This window comes from Amphiprion ocellaris, chromosome 21, assembly GCF_022539595.1.
Source record: "Amphiprion ocellaris isolate individual 3 ecotype Okinawa chromosome 21, ASM2253959v1, whole genome shotgun sequence".
Classification (NCBI taxonomy): domain Eukaryota; kingdom Metazoa; phylum Chordata; class Actinopteri; family Pomacentridae; genus Amphiprion; species Amphiprion ocellaris.
This window is the reverse complement of record NC_072786.1, coordinates 24452586-24471711: the sequence shown is the minus strand read 5'-3', so window position 1 is coordinate 24471711 and position 19126 is coordinate 24452586. Positions and strand designations below refer to the sequence as shown.

The 19126-nt window shown below is 39.7% G+C and overlaps 1 protein-coding gene across 1 annotated transcript; it reads left to right on the top strand.

Moving 5' to 3' along the window:
• The first annotated feature begins 16411 nt into the window (after nucleotides 1-16411).
• LOC111565784 (fish-egg lectin-like) lies at nucleotides 16412-19126 on the top strand. Its single transcript, XM_023266021.3, has 5 exons — nucleotides 16412-16568; nucleotides 16687-16923; nucleotides 17117-17337; nucleotides 17441-17568; nucleotides 17761-19126. Exons 1-5 carry the CDS (start codon nucleotides 16523-16525, stop codon nucleotides 17900-17902), a joined length of 774 nt encoding a protein of 257 aa, XP_023121789.1. The 5' UTR covers nucleotides 16412-16522; the 3' UTR covers nucleotides 17903-19126.

Here is a 19126-nt window from a genome sequence, read left to right as displayed (position 1 = left end):
TAACCACCTTCCTCCTCATGTTGAACAGGAATAATACAGTTCCATACTCTCATCTGCAGCATGATGTACTTTGATTTCTCCAACAATACCATAACAAAATGATTTGGTGCAATTTGATGTCGGGCCAGCCAGCCAGCTGCTTGTTAGCGCTCACATGTGTGATGCATGGGAGGTGGAGAGAGTTGGAAGCCTACAGAGGGCTGAGCTCCATGTATTCAGCATAATGCTGCAGTGGAATGGATCATTAGATGAGGACTCCATTTCTCAATGCGTTTATTCAACAGGGTCACCGTGCTGAATCCAAAATACCAGCAGCTGCTGCAGCGCGATCTGGCTTCACTTGCATGGTTTTATGTTACTGTGGAGCTGGTATTGTTGAAAGTGATTATTGTTCTTTATTGTGATGGTATTTAGCTTTCCAATTTTTCCTTCTGATGTGTGCTGGGGGCCATGGGCAGATGAACAGTTACAGCTACACCTACGGCAAGCGTTGCTACTGAAATACTGATTGTTCCTCAATTGTTTAACAAAACAAACTATTTCTAATAGTCACATTATTCAGAGGTATTGCAGACATATCAAATGAAGTGCTAGCTATGGCTATACTCAGAATACACTTCTGTTGTTGTGAAACAGAATGACACGAAGAATAAAATCAGACATTAGGTGAAATGTGTTTATGAAAATGTTATATTTCATGTGTATTTAAACAAGACTGACTAACCAAATTATACTCTTGCAGCAAAGCAGGCTATCAGATCTTCTTGACCTGTCCAGCTCTGGAATCCAAAAACACCTACCTTTTATTTACAGTCCTTTATCAGTGGTAGTTTTTAATATTAATATTAGGCTTTTATTTTTTTGGTTAAAGGTTGAAGTAGGATGATTTGTTTCAGATAGCTGAATGTGAGTGTGCTGCACATGGAGAGGAGATTTTATGTGCGACAGAGTGAAAATATTCATCCAAAATCCTTGACTTGTGCCAAAAATGCTTTGATCTGATGTTGTTGCTGTGTGTGCACCTGTGAGTGTGTGCATGTGCATGATCACTGCAGCTACAAGGAAAGGTATTCTGCTGAGGTTAATTGAAAAATGCCATTCTGACTTTTTAGGTGTAAAATTGAAAATAGGCGTTAATAATTGGTGCACTTGAGTGGCTCTCTCATGTTGGCGTATCCTACCTGTGACAGTCACCAGGGTGCTGACTCTGCATAAGCTTAGCAGATATCCTTCATAAGATCTAAGGCAGACACCATTAAACACAGCTAAACTTTAATCTTTTCTTTCTTTGAGATATAAACCGGGGCTGAGATTTAAACACCACTGATGCTGGTGCAGCTACAAAGATGGAATTTTTTTGCCAAAGGACTCTGGTTAATTAAATAGATTAGAAGCTACTCCCTTAGCTTTCCATTTCAGTGAAGCGCCCTACAGATAAAATTAACTTTTAACATTTACTGGAGGTTCACTTAAATGACTATGTTCCAAAAAAGATTGAGTCTGAGAAAGCATCCTTTGAAATGAGCTCCAGGCAGCATGAAAGTTTAACCTCTGTTTGCAGAAACACAAAGTTAATTGTCTCACAAATGCCCACTGGACAAATAAAGACTGACCACCTACACTTCAGAATGATAGCCCTATTTTAAACCCAGCTCTCTGGTGCTAAGTGAGTTGTCACAGAGGAATATTAGGTCTATAGTTACACTACATTGCTGTCATGTTGAGCTAGTTAGCTGGGTATTTATAGGGCTACTCTCCCAATTTATAATTTCATAGTAAATAGGTAAATTAGTATGTCTGATGATGCCTTTCAAATCCACTTGTTAATTTATTATACATTTTGGATCCAAATAGGGCGTCATGGTAGTTCAGTGGTTAGTACTGTTGTTTCATAGCTTGAAGGTCCAGAGGTCAAACCTCAGCCCAGGATCTTTCTGTGTGGAGTTTGCATGTTCACCCTATGCTTGCTAGGTTTTCATCAGGTTCTACAGCTTCCTCCTACAGTCCAAAAACATGCTGAGGTTAGTTGGTGATTCTAAATAATCTATAGGTGTGAATGTGAGTGTGATTGGTTGTTTGTCTCTCCATGTAGCCCTGTGATAGACTGGTCACCTGTCCAGAGTGTCCCCTGCTTTCACCCTATGTCAGCTGGGATGGACTCCAGCCCCCCTGTGACCATACAGAGGATAAAGTGATGTGACGAAAATGGATGGAGACAAATCTATTCAGAGCTATATCATCACATTTGCACCACAGGGTGGCAGCAAAACTGTGACTGAATTCAATGTATAATATGCACTCACTGGCCACTTTATTAGAACCACCTTACTAGTAAAAAGTTGGACCTCCCTTTTTCCTTCAAAACTGCCCTAATTCTTCATGGCATACTTTCAACAAGGTGTTAGAAACATTCCTCAGAGATTTTGGTCCATAATGACATGATAGCATCACACAGTTGCTGCAGATTTGTCCGCTGCACATCCATGATGCCAATCTGCTGTTCCACCACATCTCAAAGGTTCTATTGGATTGAGATCTGGTGACTGTGGAGGAACATTGTCATGTTCAAGAAACCAGTTTGAGATGATCTGAGCTTTGTGACATGATTCATTATCCTGCTGGAAGTAGCATCAGAAGATGGTCCACTGTGGTCATAAAGGGATGGACATGGTTAGCAACAATACTCAGATAGGCTGTGGTGTTTAAATGATGCTCAGTTGGTACTAAGGGGACCAGAGTGTGCCAAGAAAATGTCCCCCACACCATTGCACCACCAGAAACCTGAACCGTTGATACAAGGAAGGATGGATCCATGCTTTCATGCTGCTTACTCCAAATTTCTGACCATCTGAATGTTGCAGCTAAAATGGAAACTCATCAGACCAGGCAACGTTTTTCCAATCTTCTATTGTCCAACTTTGGTGAACCTGTGTGAATTGTAGCCTCAGTTTCCTGTTCTTAGCTGACAGGAGTGGCACCTGGTGTGGTCTTCTGCTGCTGTAGAACATCTTCTTCAAGGTTGGACGTGTTGTGGTTCAGAGATGGTATTCTGCATTAAATATCTAGCTTCTACTGCTGAGGAAAAGCTAACCTTAGCATGGATTAGCAACCCTGTTACTGTGATTAGAGTAGGGTTAGCAAACAACACATAAAACATGGAATAAAAATGGTACCATTGATGTGTAAGCTGAGCCAATCAAGCCTTTGATAGTTTATTAACTGTAACAGATGAATATGTAGCAGAAGTGAAGGTTTACTTTTCAAAAATATTGAAGCCCAAATGTCCTCCAATTCATATGTATAACCTCACAGGATATCCAAGAAAATCTAACTGCTGACATTCCCTCCTTAATAGTAAAAATTTGCACTAAAAGGTGCAATGTGTAGGATTTAGAATATAAAAGATGCAGATGTCAACCTCTACACTCTAGAACCCTTTCATGTGTGTAGCAGAATGCACAATGACCACTAAATGCAAAAACACATAATAGAGCATTTCTAGAACCTGTGTTTGGTTTGTCCCTTCTATGTTCACAAAGCAGAGCAACATGGTGGACTACAGATATAGAGACTCACTCTCCCATAATGAAAACACAATTCTTATTTTAAGGCAATTCTATGCTAAAGAAAATTCTAAAAATTATACCCATTGAACCACTTAAATATTAGTTATTAGTCTCTCACTGAATCTTTGTATCTTATTAAAGACTACTACACTGTTTTTGTCTCTGTCACCAAGATGCAGGTATTTGGTACTTTCCATGGGTATCATGTAATGGAAAAAAGATGAAAGTTTCTGTATTCTGGTCAGGGCACTGCAGCTTTCCTGTCAGACTGGATAAAGCTGCTTTGTAGAATAGATGATTAGAAAACGTAGGCGACACCAATCAGTCAGGATGATATCATGAAGAAACTGTTGTGCATTTAATAGCTTCTGGCAGGTGTCACACATGGCATTCAGTCTTTACCTGAGGTGATAGAAACAAAACGGGCAGGCAGGGAGGCTGTTTAGTGTGTGTGTGTGTGTGTGTGTGTGTGTGTGTGTGTGTGTGTGTGTGTGTGTGTGTGTGTGTGTGTGTGTGTGTGTGTGTGTGTGTGTGTGTGCAGAGGAGTGACAGCAGCAGTAGTGCAATGTGTTATCTTACCTTTTGGTACAAACACAAAAATGAAGAACGGGGAAATGGTGAGAGAGAGGTGCAGTGTGCGTTGGCTTGTCGGTGGAGAGGTGGTGGTAAAGGAGGAAGATAAGTTGAATGAATTGGACAGAAAAAGAAAACTGGAGTGAGGAGAAGGCAGCAGGACTAGAAAAAGAGGCAGAGAGAGAAGATTTATCACAACTAAACCTTGAACTTTCACTTGGCAGCATCAGGACTCTTTCACAGTGTGTATATAAGAAAGCCAATACTTCATCTCGAGTTCTCAGTCTGTTTTGCCATGTTAAATACTGGTTGCTTTACCACCATTTATTGTAGTTGGTTTGCATTGCTTCTGCCCAGTTTGTTTGGAAAATGACAAATGAAATTCAGATTTTAAGCATCCCTGTGCTGCTTGTTTCACCACATGATTATTTGTTCGTGGTTGAAGAAAACCATTCCCTAAATGCCTGCACAAACTGTTCTCGTAAAATAGTGATTTGTAAGATAAATGTTTTGGATGACAGACTACTCAAACCTGCAGAATGACCCTGGTCAACATCAGGTCAAAGTCTCTACAGTTGTAGAGTTTTAACCCTTCGGAGTTCATGGTTGCGATGGTTAGAGGGCTTTCACAGAATACAAATACGATGGTTTTGCACAGTAAAATGTAACGTAGTATGTCATACAAATGAGCAGCATATCCTTACATATGCAGTGGTAGAAAAAAGCTTTCGGACACCCTTAGAATTTTACACTATCTCAAATATTGTCATGAAATATTTGTGGAAAAATCTTTTTTGTATTTCAAAAAGTGTGGCTGCATTTGACAGACACAAACAAATACAAATGATACTTTTTTTGTTTATTGTTTACAAGAAAAACTCACCAAACTAAATTCTTGACATCTTCAATATGGCAGTTCTCAACATTGCTGATATCAAAGTCAACAAATAACAGAGAATATGTTCAAAATTGAGCAAAAAATAAACCAACCATCACATCATCATTAGTATTTAGTAGTCCTGCCATTAGCAGCAGTAGAGCTCTAATCCTGGCTGGCGTGTTCATGTACTGACACATGAGAAACCATGCTTTGGTTTTCAGCTTCAGAAAAACTCTGACTCAAATAAATGTTTCTATTGTTGGTTTCATGTCAGGTTATTCCTTTTAAAGCAGAAATCTTACACATAAACACGACAGAAACCTAAACTGCGCAGGGTGGGTAAAACAAAAATTTATTTAAATGAGACTTGCAGTTATCTTCTACAATTCTAACTTAGTTGAATTCTCTTTAGCACTGAATATGCACGTGTACTCAGCTTGTTGTCATGTGGAAGATGCACTGTAAACACACCTACTGTAATAAAGAACTACATTGCCCTCAGGTCTAATGTGGATGAATATATATGATGTAACAGTGATAGTGAGCTGCCAACAGTTAACAGGTTGTGCATGAATGCAAATGTGGGTGTATCATCATTTATTGGCACCGCACTGCTATTGTTAAGAGTCACAAAATAAATAAAGTAAGAAAAAGCTTAAAAAAAAACTTAGGCATTCCTCATAGTAACTGTTGGGCATAGTATGATAGATGTGGGTAGCATCTTTTCTGACATTGACATTTCTCTGAAAATTCTGAATAGCACGACTGCAGTGGGGCTGTACAGTGGTTTGGTGGTTAGCACTTTCAGCTGGAAGATCCCCGGTTCGCGTCCCGGCTTTCCCGGGATCTTTCTGCATGGAGTTTGCATGTTCTTCCTGTGCATGTCTGGGTTTTCTCCAGGTACTCCGGCTTCTTCCCACAGTCCAAAAACATGCTGAGGTTAATTGGTAACTCTACATTGTGTGTTGTGAATGCGAGTGTGATTGTTTGTGTGTATATGTAGCCTGAGATAGACTGGCGACTTGTCCATGGTGTTCCCTGCCTTCACCCTAAGCTCCAGCGCATAATGAGAATTAAGCAGTGTATAGATGATGGATGGACGACTGTATGGGGAACTATCGCAGCAGAAAAAAAAACATTTCGTGGTCCAAAATTACCAGTTTGAAAAACAGGTCTCAACTAAAAATAAACACATGCTATTCTGGTTTGACTTTAAACCTGCAATCAAAAAATCATCTTCCTTTACTTCCTGGCTCACACAAAGAGTGCACAGTCTGGGTATGTGCATGCCACTGGTGTGAACGGTATCTCTCCTGAGGCAGGATTCCATGTGATGGTGCAAGATAAGCATCAGGGCCTGCGTTGCACATTTGTGATTAATTGGAACTTTCAGAAGTGGAACTATGTCGAAGTGTGCAGGGATCTCCCTCAACAGACTTGGGATGACCCAGCCTTTATGTCAAGGATCATCACTGGTGAAGCTATATTGGCCTATGGGTATGACACAGCTGTCTTCAGTGCAAGAGTGCACAGTCTGTAAGACCAAGGAAGGTCCATCAGATCAATTCAATTCAATTCAATTCAATTTTATACGCATATAACTTGCGTTGGATACGCAAACGTTTTTTGGCCACTCCAGCACAATCACTACATCACATCTGGCTCCCTGTAGCTTCTTCCTCTTCCCCAAAGTAAAATTCAAGTTAGGGGGTCACCATCTTGACACACTTCAGCACCGGTTGCAGATGGTGCTTGACATGCTTACAGAGCAGGATTTCCAGGAAGTGTTCCAAGTGTGGCAGGAGCACTGGGAGCAGCGTATCGTTGCACAAGAAGAGCGCTTCGAAGTGGATGGTGACCAAACTGAAATCAGGTTTTTGCTTTTTATAGGCACAGACTCTTAAGGTCTCAAACAAGGAGCTAAAACTTGCTATAAGTTTCTTAAATTTGACAAAGTACTCGCATCACTTTCTTATAGGGCTGTTGCAATAGTATTTTATTGCGCAACAAAAAGAGATAGTTGCAGTTCTCTTGTCACTTTTTCTTTTACCTGACATTGATGTGAGTTTTCCCTGCCCACCCTGACACACACTACTGTATATCTCCCACGGTGCTGTCCCCTCTTCCACACTGCAAACAGATAGCACTCAGCAGCTACATATCACTCCTGGGATGTCATTTGCATTAGGAATGTGTTTACAGTGTTGCCTGTCTATTTTCCATAGGTGCAATAGAGCAGGACCCAGTTCTGTGATTTACCTCTGAGAGAGCAGATGAGATAACCTAAAGGCTTAAAGGAACAGTTTGGAGCAGTCTATTAAATGATAATGGGTACTATCAGGGAATTCGGGAGCCTGATATTGACTGTTCCAGTTTGTCTCCTGCATTCAAATGTTCAGAGGAAACAGAGTTCTGAAAATCATATGTAGGGCTTTTTAAATGCCTTATCCTATAGGCAGCACCCTGAGTTTGTATGTTCAATTCCTAGATGTATTTATTTAGAACATTTTTCAATTTTAGTGCCAACAAAGCTATTCAACATTCTAAGATTTCCTCCTTTAAGCCAATATGGTTCACTTTACCCTTAAGAGAACAGAAATCACAAAGAAGCTATGTCCTCCCCAAATGGTTAAACACAAATTGGCTGAGTGTTCAAAAACATACAACCCAACCATAAGATGACTAACTCATCTTTTGGATAACCACAGAAAAGCACTAAATGCAATACTTTATCTTGCGTCACTTTTCTTATTCTAAGTTCTTTTCTCAGTGTCTTGCAGCGAACTGATTCACACAGTTGCAGTCTTTTAGCCATAATGTTCTACAGCACAGACATACTAATCACAAATCTCACTGTGAAGTCCATTTTCTTAAGTTTCTAATTCTCATTTACTTCTCTTCATAGCACCGCAAGTCATGGCCTCTGACCTTCTCCTCTATCCTCACGTTTTTTTCTCCTGCCTCTCAGCGAATCACATTACAGACAGGATGACTGCACTCATTATCAGCCACTGACATGTAACACATTAGCATAGGTTGTACTCGATGTCAAATTACAGAAAGTTAACAAGAGCATAGCATGCAACCTTTGTTCAAGAAGCAGAACGTATTATATAATTGTTTAAACCGACTACCAATGAACATAAAATATCCACTTCAACAAACAACCATTGGTAACTACATTTTATTAATTTGGAAGGTTATGTAAAATACCAGGACAGTGGCTCAGTGGTTAGCACCGTCGTCTCACAGCTAGAAGATCTCTGGTTCGCGTCCCAACCTGGTCCCGGGATCTTTCTGCATGGAGTTTGCATGTTCTCCCTGTGCATGTGTGGGTTTTCTCCAGGTTCTCCAGCTTCTTCCCACAGTCCAAAAACATGCTGAGGTTAATTGGTGATTCTAAATTGTCTGTAGGTGTGAATGTGAGTGTGATTGTTTGTCTCTACATATATCCCTGGGATTGACTGGTGACCTGTCCAGGATGTCTCCTACCTTCACCCTAAGTCATCTGGGATAGACTCCAGCCCCTCACAACCCTAACGTATTGATGATACGTAAAATGCAGGACTGCATTCTGGAGGATTTATGATGTCTCACATCTGCTCTGCAGTCTAAAAAGTGAGGCTGTTTACCAGTAAGCAGGTTGTAGCTCTATTTAAGGTCAAGGCGGAGAAACGGGAGGAAAGCAGGCACATTTATTCTTTATAAAGGAGACAGAGAGGGGAATGAATTGGAGGGCATTGAATCTAAAGAGAATGTGACAAAATATACTGAAGAACTAAAAAGTATTGAAATGCTTTCACATTCTTGATGATGTTTGACCCTTATGAGGAGTGTAAGCACAAGGACCCACTATGAATTTGCTGTCAGATATTGTTGTAAGTTTCCTCAATGCCTCATGCTGAGAAGTGCCAAGAGAGATGGTGTAGGTGGAGGAGGAGGAGGAAGAGAGGGTGAAGGACTCAGCATGCCAGTGTCTGTGGTGAGCCAGTAAAAGTCCACATGATTAAACAGCCAAGACGAGTCCAACACAGGCTGCATCAGCTCACATACTGCTGGCAAACTCCAATTCATGGTTCTGCAAAACCCAGTGACAGCATTTCAATGTCAGTGACTGTACAGGGTGTCCCTACAGTCTGGACACATAGGATATCTCATTGACTATAACTTATTTGCTTCCACAGATTAAAAATGAGTTATAATAGGTTTTGTGATAATTGATGTTTTGGGTGTTGTTACTAATGTTGTCATTTGTTTTAGTGCAATCACATTCATTAGTGAGCTAAACACAGCAAACCAGGCCTGACCTCAACCCCTCTGCACATTCTATTTTGTTTCCTGTTCAGTCCTTTTTTCTCTCGTTCATTTTTGCCTTTCAACCTAAAACGACTTTTAATTCCATTTTTAACATTTGCCAACACAGCAGCTTTGTCGAAAGAAGAAAGAGTTAAACTGGTACTTCTCAGTTGACGTGAAGGATGGACATACTGAAATATAGGGTTAGGGAAGTGATTTTTTGGGGCAAGCATGAATTTTAGCCGTGACCATGACTTTAGTTTTGGCTGATACATTTGGTCATCCAGAACTGGGTTTGTCCAAGACACTGTCCATTTCTTTAAACTTTTTAACCACCTTTGCCACCATGGAAAAGCCAAGTGGAATCCTCCTTGGATTGACGTGCATTAAATTCATCTGCTGTCTTCAGCCAAAACTAAAGAATTCATGCTAGCCCCCAAAAATCACTTCCCTAATCTTAACTCTAACCCTATCCTTCGACATGTCCATCCTTCACGTCCACTGAGAAGTACCAGTTCAACTCTTTCCTCTTTTGACAAAATTAATCTGTGGAGGCAAAAAAAAATTATAGTTAATGAAATTTCCTATGTCTAGATCTCCTGGAAACAAGGGAAGATGCAGAGATGGAGGCCAGGGTAACATTTGGAACTGTGCTGCTAACTACTCCTGATTATTTTTAGTAAATGTACGCCTACATGTTTCACTTTTCCTTTCACATGTGTATTATGGTGCACACATAACCAACCTGAGTGCTGCAAAGCATAGAACATAATTTCCTAATTAATATTGCATAATCATGCAATTTTGTGATATTAGCAATTAAGCTCAGCGACAAAGACACAAATGGAGTCACATCAATCCACTGTTTAACACCCAAATGCCACTTAGAGCTCATTTCCTGTTCTCTGGCAGAGTATCAAATGAAGATAACACCCTGATAGTGTGTGTGTGCTGTTTCTGATTTATTTCCTGTTCTTTTTTTATTTATCTGGAAGGGATTTGTTTCAGTCCATTACTCTGACCTTCAGTGATTCTTTGTCAAACTTTATGGTTTTACAGATGGTGCAGCTGCTCAGCTATAACTGATAGAATCACTGTTTTATATCGTGGCCTTTCCTAAACTTTTAAAGGGGTATGTATGACTTTTGTCAGCCTGATGCCACTTCTGTCCATTGGCCTTTCGCATTTGTACTAAAGCTATAGCCAGGATATTGCTGATTTCTGTACATAGCAGTTTACTGTTGCACTTTCCTTATGTTGGAGGACTCACAAAAGACATAATAAAAGTGAACAGTCCACTGCAGATACCAACATCAGAAACCAGGAAAGTACCATGTCCTGCTGGTTGCGTAGGTTTAGCCAGCTGTCACTCTCAACTCTGTAACTTTAATTTTAGAAACATCTTTGCCCATTCATTGCTGCAAAAAAAAATCCCCAAAGTAAACAAGTTTGATGTGTTTCACGAAGGATTTCGGGTAACTTACATCAACCCTTCCTTGTATTTAATTGCTGCTTATTCTCTAATCGTGAGACTGTTGTGTAAAGTCTCAGTATGGGTCCTGTTACACAGCATTGTTCACACAGGTGCGAACTGTGTTGTTACTGAATATACTGGCAGTGGTAGAAACTAGTGCAAATTCTTCCTGGCAAAATAAATGATGAATGGATACACTACCGTTCCAAAGTTTGGGGTCACTTAGAAATGTCCTTATTTTTGAAAGAGAAACATTTTTTTCAGTGAAGATAACATTAACTGAATGATAAATCCAGTCTAGACATTGTTAATGTGGTAAATGACTATTGTAGCTGTAAACAGCTGATTTTTAATGGAAAATCTCCATAGAGGTACAGAGGAACATTTCCAGCAACCATCACTCCTGTGTTCTAATGCTACATTGTGTTAGCTAATGGTGTTGAATGGCTCATTGATGATTAGAAAACACTTGTGCAGTTATGTTAGCACATGGATAAAAGTGTGAATTTTCATGGAAAACATGAAATTGTGTGGGTTTCTAGCTAGAATAGTCATTTACCATATTAACAATGTCTATACTGTATTTCTGAATCATTTAATGTTATCTTCATTGAAAAAATGCTTTTCTTACAAAAATGAGGACATTTCTAAGTGACCCAAAACTTTTGAATGGTAGTGTACTTCAGTGTAGTCTTAAGATAGTTTCCGGTGATGTTCTTTCATTCGATTGATAAAAGATGTTGAAGGAGATTCCAGTTATCCCATTTGTAACTCGTATACCTGTAATCTATAAATGTGACTCCAACTTAAACTGATGGCCCCTGGCTTGGGTTTTCAGAAATAGCAGTGGACAACAAGAGAAACCTTTTGGAGGATGAAATCATGGTGATGGTTGGGGAGATTGAAACCAGGTTGACAAAGCCAAGCTGCAAAAAAATAGTAAATAATGAATGAACTATAAAGACTCTGAGGATGCTGGATGATCTGAGGGGACAGGGGTTTGGTTTCTCTGCTGGTGGAGGTGGAATATATCGGGAGCAAAGCATCATGGGAGGGGAGGGTGGAGGTTGGGTGTACAGAGAGGTGTCTTGTGTTGCTGTTGCAGTGAATGAGGTTGGACAGGAAGACGGAAGTGCGACTGATAATGACAAGAAATGATTTCAAGGAAAAAGAACAGCCATTGTTGCTTTTTTGTAAGTTGGCACACCATTTAAAGAACAATGCATCCTGCTTTTACACAAAAGCACCTTGCATGTATCAAAAGAAAAGTAAATTCTTGAGAAGTCAGATTTTACCCAGAGATAAGTTCATTTCCTGAAAGGTTTTATAGATAACTACTTCTACATGCCTTTCTGCTCACATCATTGCATAATTGAGGCTCCTGGACGTAATATTGACTGAAGCCAAAAAAAAAAGGACTGCTCTTCACTACATGAGTATCATATCGACTGCAGCCTAAAGCACCACCATACTGGGAGTCCAAATTACCAGCAGCTTATAGCCAATGAACATGACAGCTGGATTAAGCTGTTTCAGTTGGATTAATGTTCAGCTGCTGAGCATTTACACTGACAACCCCTCCTGACAGTGACTCTGAGGTTCTCGTGTCATCGTGTCACTTTGTGATCAGCTGAAAATGTGGCTGTGATGAGAACAATCACTGATTATTCCGTTCACGTGAACAACAGGGTTTGAAATCAACAGTGTTCCTCCTACTCACAGTGAAGCAGAAACAGCCGTCAAAGTCGAAGGCTGAACAAGTTCAACTCTGCTTTGTGTCGGCACTGTGAGTTTATGTCGTCTCATTGGTTTTCTCCTCAGCTGCCACATTCAGTTTGGCAGCTCAGTTTGATAGAGTTACTCAGCTATAATACATTTTCTTGCCTGTATTTACATTTTGTCTTGAGTAACCCCCTGTTTTACTTTTAATAACTTAAATCTCTCACTCTATGCCCCTGCTCAGATCAAGTATATATTTGGCCACATACAATGCTAACCTTAATAAATCAAACCTGATAGACATGATTGATTAATTTCTTTATGTCGTGTCATGCATGAAGTGCCCAACCCTCATGGGTTTACAAGACATTAGTATACTAGCATTGCAGCAATACATCCAAAATATGCGTTATCCTGCTGCTCAGTTCTCAAACTAAATATGTTGCCTTCTAGCTCAGGCCTGGCAAAGAAATTCTGCCGTGAAAAAGTTTCCCTTCTAAAAAATAACTCAAGGTTTTCATAGTCATCCCACCAAAAGAAATCAAGATAAACAGAGGACATTTTACTGAATATATGCACTATTTGCACTATTTCACTTTGATTTATGTATTTATTTTGCTCATATCTATCTATCTATCTATCTATCTATCTATCTATCTATCTATCTATCTATCTATCTATCTATCTATCTATCTATCTATCTATCTATCTATATATATATATATATATATATATATATATATATATATATATATATATATATATAGATATTTCTTGTGTGTTTTTATTGTTTATTCTTATTGTTTTGGTTTGGAACATGTGCACAGTGCATTTCACTGCACATTATACTATGTATAATTGTGTCTGTGAAAAATAAAAGTCTTGAATCTTGAATCTGAAAAGTATCTTCCTGATATCTTCATATACAAAACAGTAAAACATAAAATGAACCTCATTCTCAACTTCACCTCGGTTACACAACAAACAAAGTCTGTCCTTCTCTGGAGTATCATTAAATCTCCCAGTCTCTAAAGCTAATGGTTCCTGAGTGTAACTGTGCTCACAGGGATCTCTGTCTTTTGTTTAAATTTAGGTTTAAGGTTCCACACTGGATCTGTCCTTCATAAGACAGTAAGTTTGTAATTTTGGTCCACACCAAATATCAACAGACCATTTTTCTCTAGACCTAAGAAACATGTTACTCCTCATCTTGTGAATATCACATAGTAACCTATTATGAAAAGTAAATGATGAGTTGTTGAAATGAAATAAAGATTTTAGCTCATCAGCCCAGGGGTGATGATTGGAGATGTCCCAAATTAAGTATCTTTTTAGTGATTCTCTGATTGGACATCTTCACCAGTCTGTTCCAAAGGTGAAGCATTTGGCATTTATGTCTGATGTTTGCAGGTTCCCATTCCATATCTGCAGTAATGGCCACAACAGAAGTAAATTTATGGACTCCCAGAAATGATCAAATTGCTCTGTGATGCATTGTGTTACAACTTGTATGTTCCCGGAAGCCCCAAACACCAGAAGCATAGTCAGACAACTATTTCTTGTCAGTGACAAGGATTATTTGGAAATGACGTGTTATGTTCAGTGCACATCTTTTACTGTAACATCAGCTCAGACATACCTACACAGGTATGCAGCAACCACACCAGCACAGTAATTTCTGAGAATACACACACCCACTCACACACACACACGCACACACGCACACACGCACACACGCACACACATGCACTGCCATATGTTTTTTACATTATATTCTCATGTACATTAAGCACACCTGATGTGAAGTGCAGATGAGTGAGATTTAAAGATGCTTACATATAGATTTTATGACTTCTACACAACTCTGTATCCACTGCACTGCATTCTCAATTTGGTTTTGAGGGTAACGTATTATCCGCTGGATTATATTTGTTTGTGCCGTCTCACAAATTTAAAATCCACATATTTTTGTCATTTACTCAATTGCATTACTGCCCCTCCTTTTCAGCCAGCAAACAATATATTAAATGGTTGGACTCATTACCCTGGAAGCCCTGAAAATTAAGGAGGAGCTTCAAACATGGAACAAAAGGGTAATATTTGATCTCAGCCTAAACTTAACCAAGTTTCTAAATAATACTTATTGTTGTGAAAGTGTCAGTCCAAGTGTGATGCTTTATTATTCACGAAAATGTACCTTAAGTCTCAGAATAAAAGCCTCACATGGGGCATGATCTGACTCACAAAACGTAAACTTCATCTGTGCATTTCCCGCAACTCTCTCCTCCCCTTCCATTATCTGCATTCTCAAAATCCCCTGCTCTATGGGAAACAACAACGTTTTAGCAGTCAAAGCTAAATTTATTTATAGCGCACATTTAAAGTGAGAGTTAGCCAAAGTGTTGTACACTTGAAAGATAAGAATTGAAATAGAAAATAAAAAATTAAAAGCTAATAAGAATAAAATATACAACACAATGAGAGATGAAACAAAACTCAACTTAAACCGTCACTTAAACATTCCAGGAGTCTGAGCAGATCTCACATAAAAGGTAAAATGTTCTAAAAATTAGGGCCAGCTACTGCAAAGGCTCATCTGGTTGGTTGACATTAGGGCTCTTTTTAGGGGTATGAAGATGCAAAAAATTCTCCAAAGATGGCACCAGCTTATTCAAAACCTTAAAAACAAACAATAAAATCTTCAAACAAGTTTCAAAATGGACAGGGAGGTCTGTGGAGAGAAGACACTGCTGGAGTAATGTGATCACACTTTATTTTTTACAGTCAGAATTACAGTAGTCTAACCATGTGGTGATAATAAAGGCATGAATAACTTTCTCAGAGTCTTTGGGACAGAGATGGGGGTTTTAGCAGTAACCTATACACTAAAAATTCAAGTTTTGCTGAGGATTTGGCAGCTATAAGGCAGCCTTTCATGTTTTTCAGTGACTTAGCCATTGTAGTCCTTGCCTCCCTGCTTGCCAATGCTCCTCTGAAAATGTTTGAACATCGCTATTTTACAGGGATATCATCGATACATTCTGGACGTTGCATTGCCAAAGAAGACTGTAACTGTAATAAAAGCAAGCCAGAGTGTTTTACTCCCCTGTTGCAGAGTGACATAAGGTGCAGCCAGACCATTCTACAGCAGAATGGTCTGGCCAGGTGAGACTCTGTGGGATGCTGACTTATGCCTTCATACTCCCCTTCTACTTACTACAGAAACTAGAGGCCTTTCCCACCATCACAGCTGAGTAAATGTGTTTGTTTCAAAATAAAAGTACACTTCTTTCAAAATCTAACATAGTTTTTGGGAGACTGGGTTCATTTTGTTACCGTTTCGCCCTGTTTCCAGCCCTGATCCTCTTCTTAGCTATAAGCAGCTGCTGACGTCACCTTCGTATTCAAACCACAGATAAGCATCGTATCTATGTTCTGCTATAACTCTTGGCGGGACAACAAAAGATATCAACATTTCCCAGAAGGCCAAGCTATTCCTTTAAGGTCATTATCTGCTGATCTATAGTCCTGTGCCCAACAAAGCTAGGCGCTGCTTATATTGTATTTGTACGATGGAAAACTAAAATTTGATTAGTTATACTATTCAAAAATGAGGCAATCTAAATGATGTGATGGTTTACATGGCCTTGGGCGGATTGTCTGAAAACTCACTGTCAGATTTTGAGCTGCCAAACAAGACCGGTGGCTTTGCCAAGTAATGCTCTAACATTCCCTCAGGGCTTACTGGTTGGCAACAGTGCAAAATGGGAGGTTCTCCATCACCAAAGTCATCAAACCAGGGGATTCTTTGAAATGAAAGGTTACAGGGTTCAAAAAAAAATAAAAACTTCCTCCTACCTTTCGCAAACAGACCATTTTTGCCAGGAACCAAGCACATGTTCACACCCATCAATCTTGTGTATAAAAGCTGGGCAGACTCCATCAGTCTGTAGTACAGCAGCTCCAACCAAATACATCCCAGCTCACAAGCAGACACACTCACGGAGACCAGCAATGAAGACCTTCTTGCTGATGCTGTGTTGCCTGGCAGCCAGTTATGGTAAGTCGCTGTCAGATAATTTTTTTTTTCCCAAACTTGCAACATTGACAGCTAAAGCAGTTTGAAGTGAATTTGAACTGATTTTTTTGTTAAAATTTCTGTTGTTTTGTCTTCACAGCCTGGAGATGCACTGAGGCTCCTCGCCTCTATAACACCGTACAGATTGATGCTGGACAGGGCAAAGTGGTGGCTAGAGACAGATACTATTATGCTTACTTTCTCAGTGGAACCAGGTGGTCCAGACTCGGCAGTACTAGACTGAAGCATGTCACAGTAGGACCTGCTGGGATCTGGGGCACTGACTCTTCAAACAGAGTGTATAAATTCATTGCCGGCAACTTCACAACAGTTCCAGGTAACTAATATTATATTATGATGAAAATATATGTGAATAAATGCAATCCATAGAGACTAACCAACCATGTATCATATAATAGTGCTAGTGCAGCACAATGCTCCTGCACATTTGCAACACTTACTTTACTCCACACAGTACCTTGATATGAGTGCTTGCTGCCTAAATGCCCCCTGCCTCTGTGTGTCTTCAGGATCTTTGCAGCAGGTGGATGCAGGCGGCGATGGCCAGGTTGTTGGAGTAGCACCCCGTAACTTCTATGCCTACTGTCTGCGGAGTACCTACGCTTCACTCTACAAAGGTACGGGATCTGTGGGCTGGTCTTACCTGTCAAGGACGATGAAGTACTACAGCTGCAGCCCCAACAATGTTTGCTGGGGTGTTGACACAAGGTCGCAAGTCTACGTCACACAGGTTGGAAACCACAGAGCTGTTGAAATCTCTTAATGTCTTGCTGGTCAAACCCTATTAATCTGTAATAGAACATGACAACACCTCCATATGTTTCTACTGACAGAGAATAACACCAACCACCTGTGGCACCTATAACTGGATCAGAGTGTCAGGGCAAAGCATGAAAATGGTGGAGATTTCGACTGATGGATCTGTGTTTGGATTGGCCACAAATGGTCGGGTCTACCAAAGGTAAGCCAGGACTCCTTGCAGATTCTGCAGCTTTGTTAATCAGTGGGCTAAAACATGTCATTTCTGTAAGATACATCCAACTTTATTCCTCCAGTCTGACCTAAAAAACTAACTTGTAAAGTCATTTTTTCTATTGGAAACACCACTGTTTAGGTGATGGCTTTAACATATTCCCCGCTTCTCTTTCAACAGAATTGGCATCTCCAGCTCTCGCCCACAAGGTACAGCTTGGTCGTATGTCTCCATGTGCATGTCAATAAACCACCTGAGCTACGACCTGGGTCGTCTTTGGGTCGCCACCACCTCTGGCTTGCTCCTGGTGTGCACCCACTAGTGACATGGATGGATCATCATCAGTGGGCAGTGTACTCAGTGTGTCGTGGAAAACTTCATTTTTTTTCTTTGTGAAAGGGAAATTCTTTAAGTGGTATGTTGGCTGTCATCTCTGTGTATTTCTATCCATTCTTTTGATTATTCCATACACACAGTTAGTACATTATTAGCATGTGATACGTTTTTTTCCCCTCCGCATTATCACCGGAGTAACCATTAATCTCCTTGCTGTTACTTTTTGTGGAAAGAGTGAACATTAAGAAAATGACTCATAGATGCATAGGTGACTTTTTTTTTTTTTAAATTCAGCAACACTGCACAAAACTTACTAGCAACAAAGTAGCTACAACGGTAAAAATATTCTGCAAATTGACACATTTAATTTAAATTTGTCGAATTAAATAAACTCAAACTTATCGTACTGTGAAACAGAAATAAATGCCAATAAGAAATGTGCATGCAGCCATAAAGAAATGCCTTAAAGATGGACCTTGAGTCCAACTGACTGGTTATGAAGTGTCTCAGCCATCTTCCACATGCCAGTTACTAGCATACTTTCTACTGTTAAGAAATGAATATACATATAATTTCATGTGGGTTTTGTCAGGTAGCCTTTGAATGTTTATCACATGTTAGAAATGGAATGTAACACTGGTTCTTCTGGTGTAAAGTATTCAAACTGGGAAATGCAATAAAGTTTGGTTAGCACAACCACTTGTTAGAACAGTGCTTTTAGGTTTAGCCTCAATATTAACAAATCATAAACATTTAGCTTTAGATTTTTCAGGAATTTTGGTTTTGAAAGCTAAATTGTGCTTTTGAGCACAAGTATCAGAAAAAGCTACAACATGCAACCAATGAGAGTTTGTCTTACTGAAGACTTTAGTTAATGAAAGGTGCTTTCTTATTTGCTGAACCCAATTAGTGGATTTGGATTCTGAAGTAGTTTGCAGGGACTCTAGTAAGAACAATACTTGGTAAGTAAGTTCGCAAGGTGGTGTCTTTTCTTTTAACCTTTGTAAAAATGCCAGAGATCAGGGATGAAGCTGTTGTGGCTGAACATGTTGACCCAACACCAAAGACACTTTACATAGGGGTTTCCTTTAATTTGTCACGCGTCTATTACCTGTATCCTATATTTTTAGAATACCTCGTTGTGTTGCTTTTTGAGGGCATTTGTACAAAATAAGTCAAAAGAGCATCTCATAAAAACTGTTTCCATGGA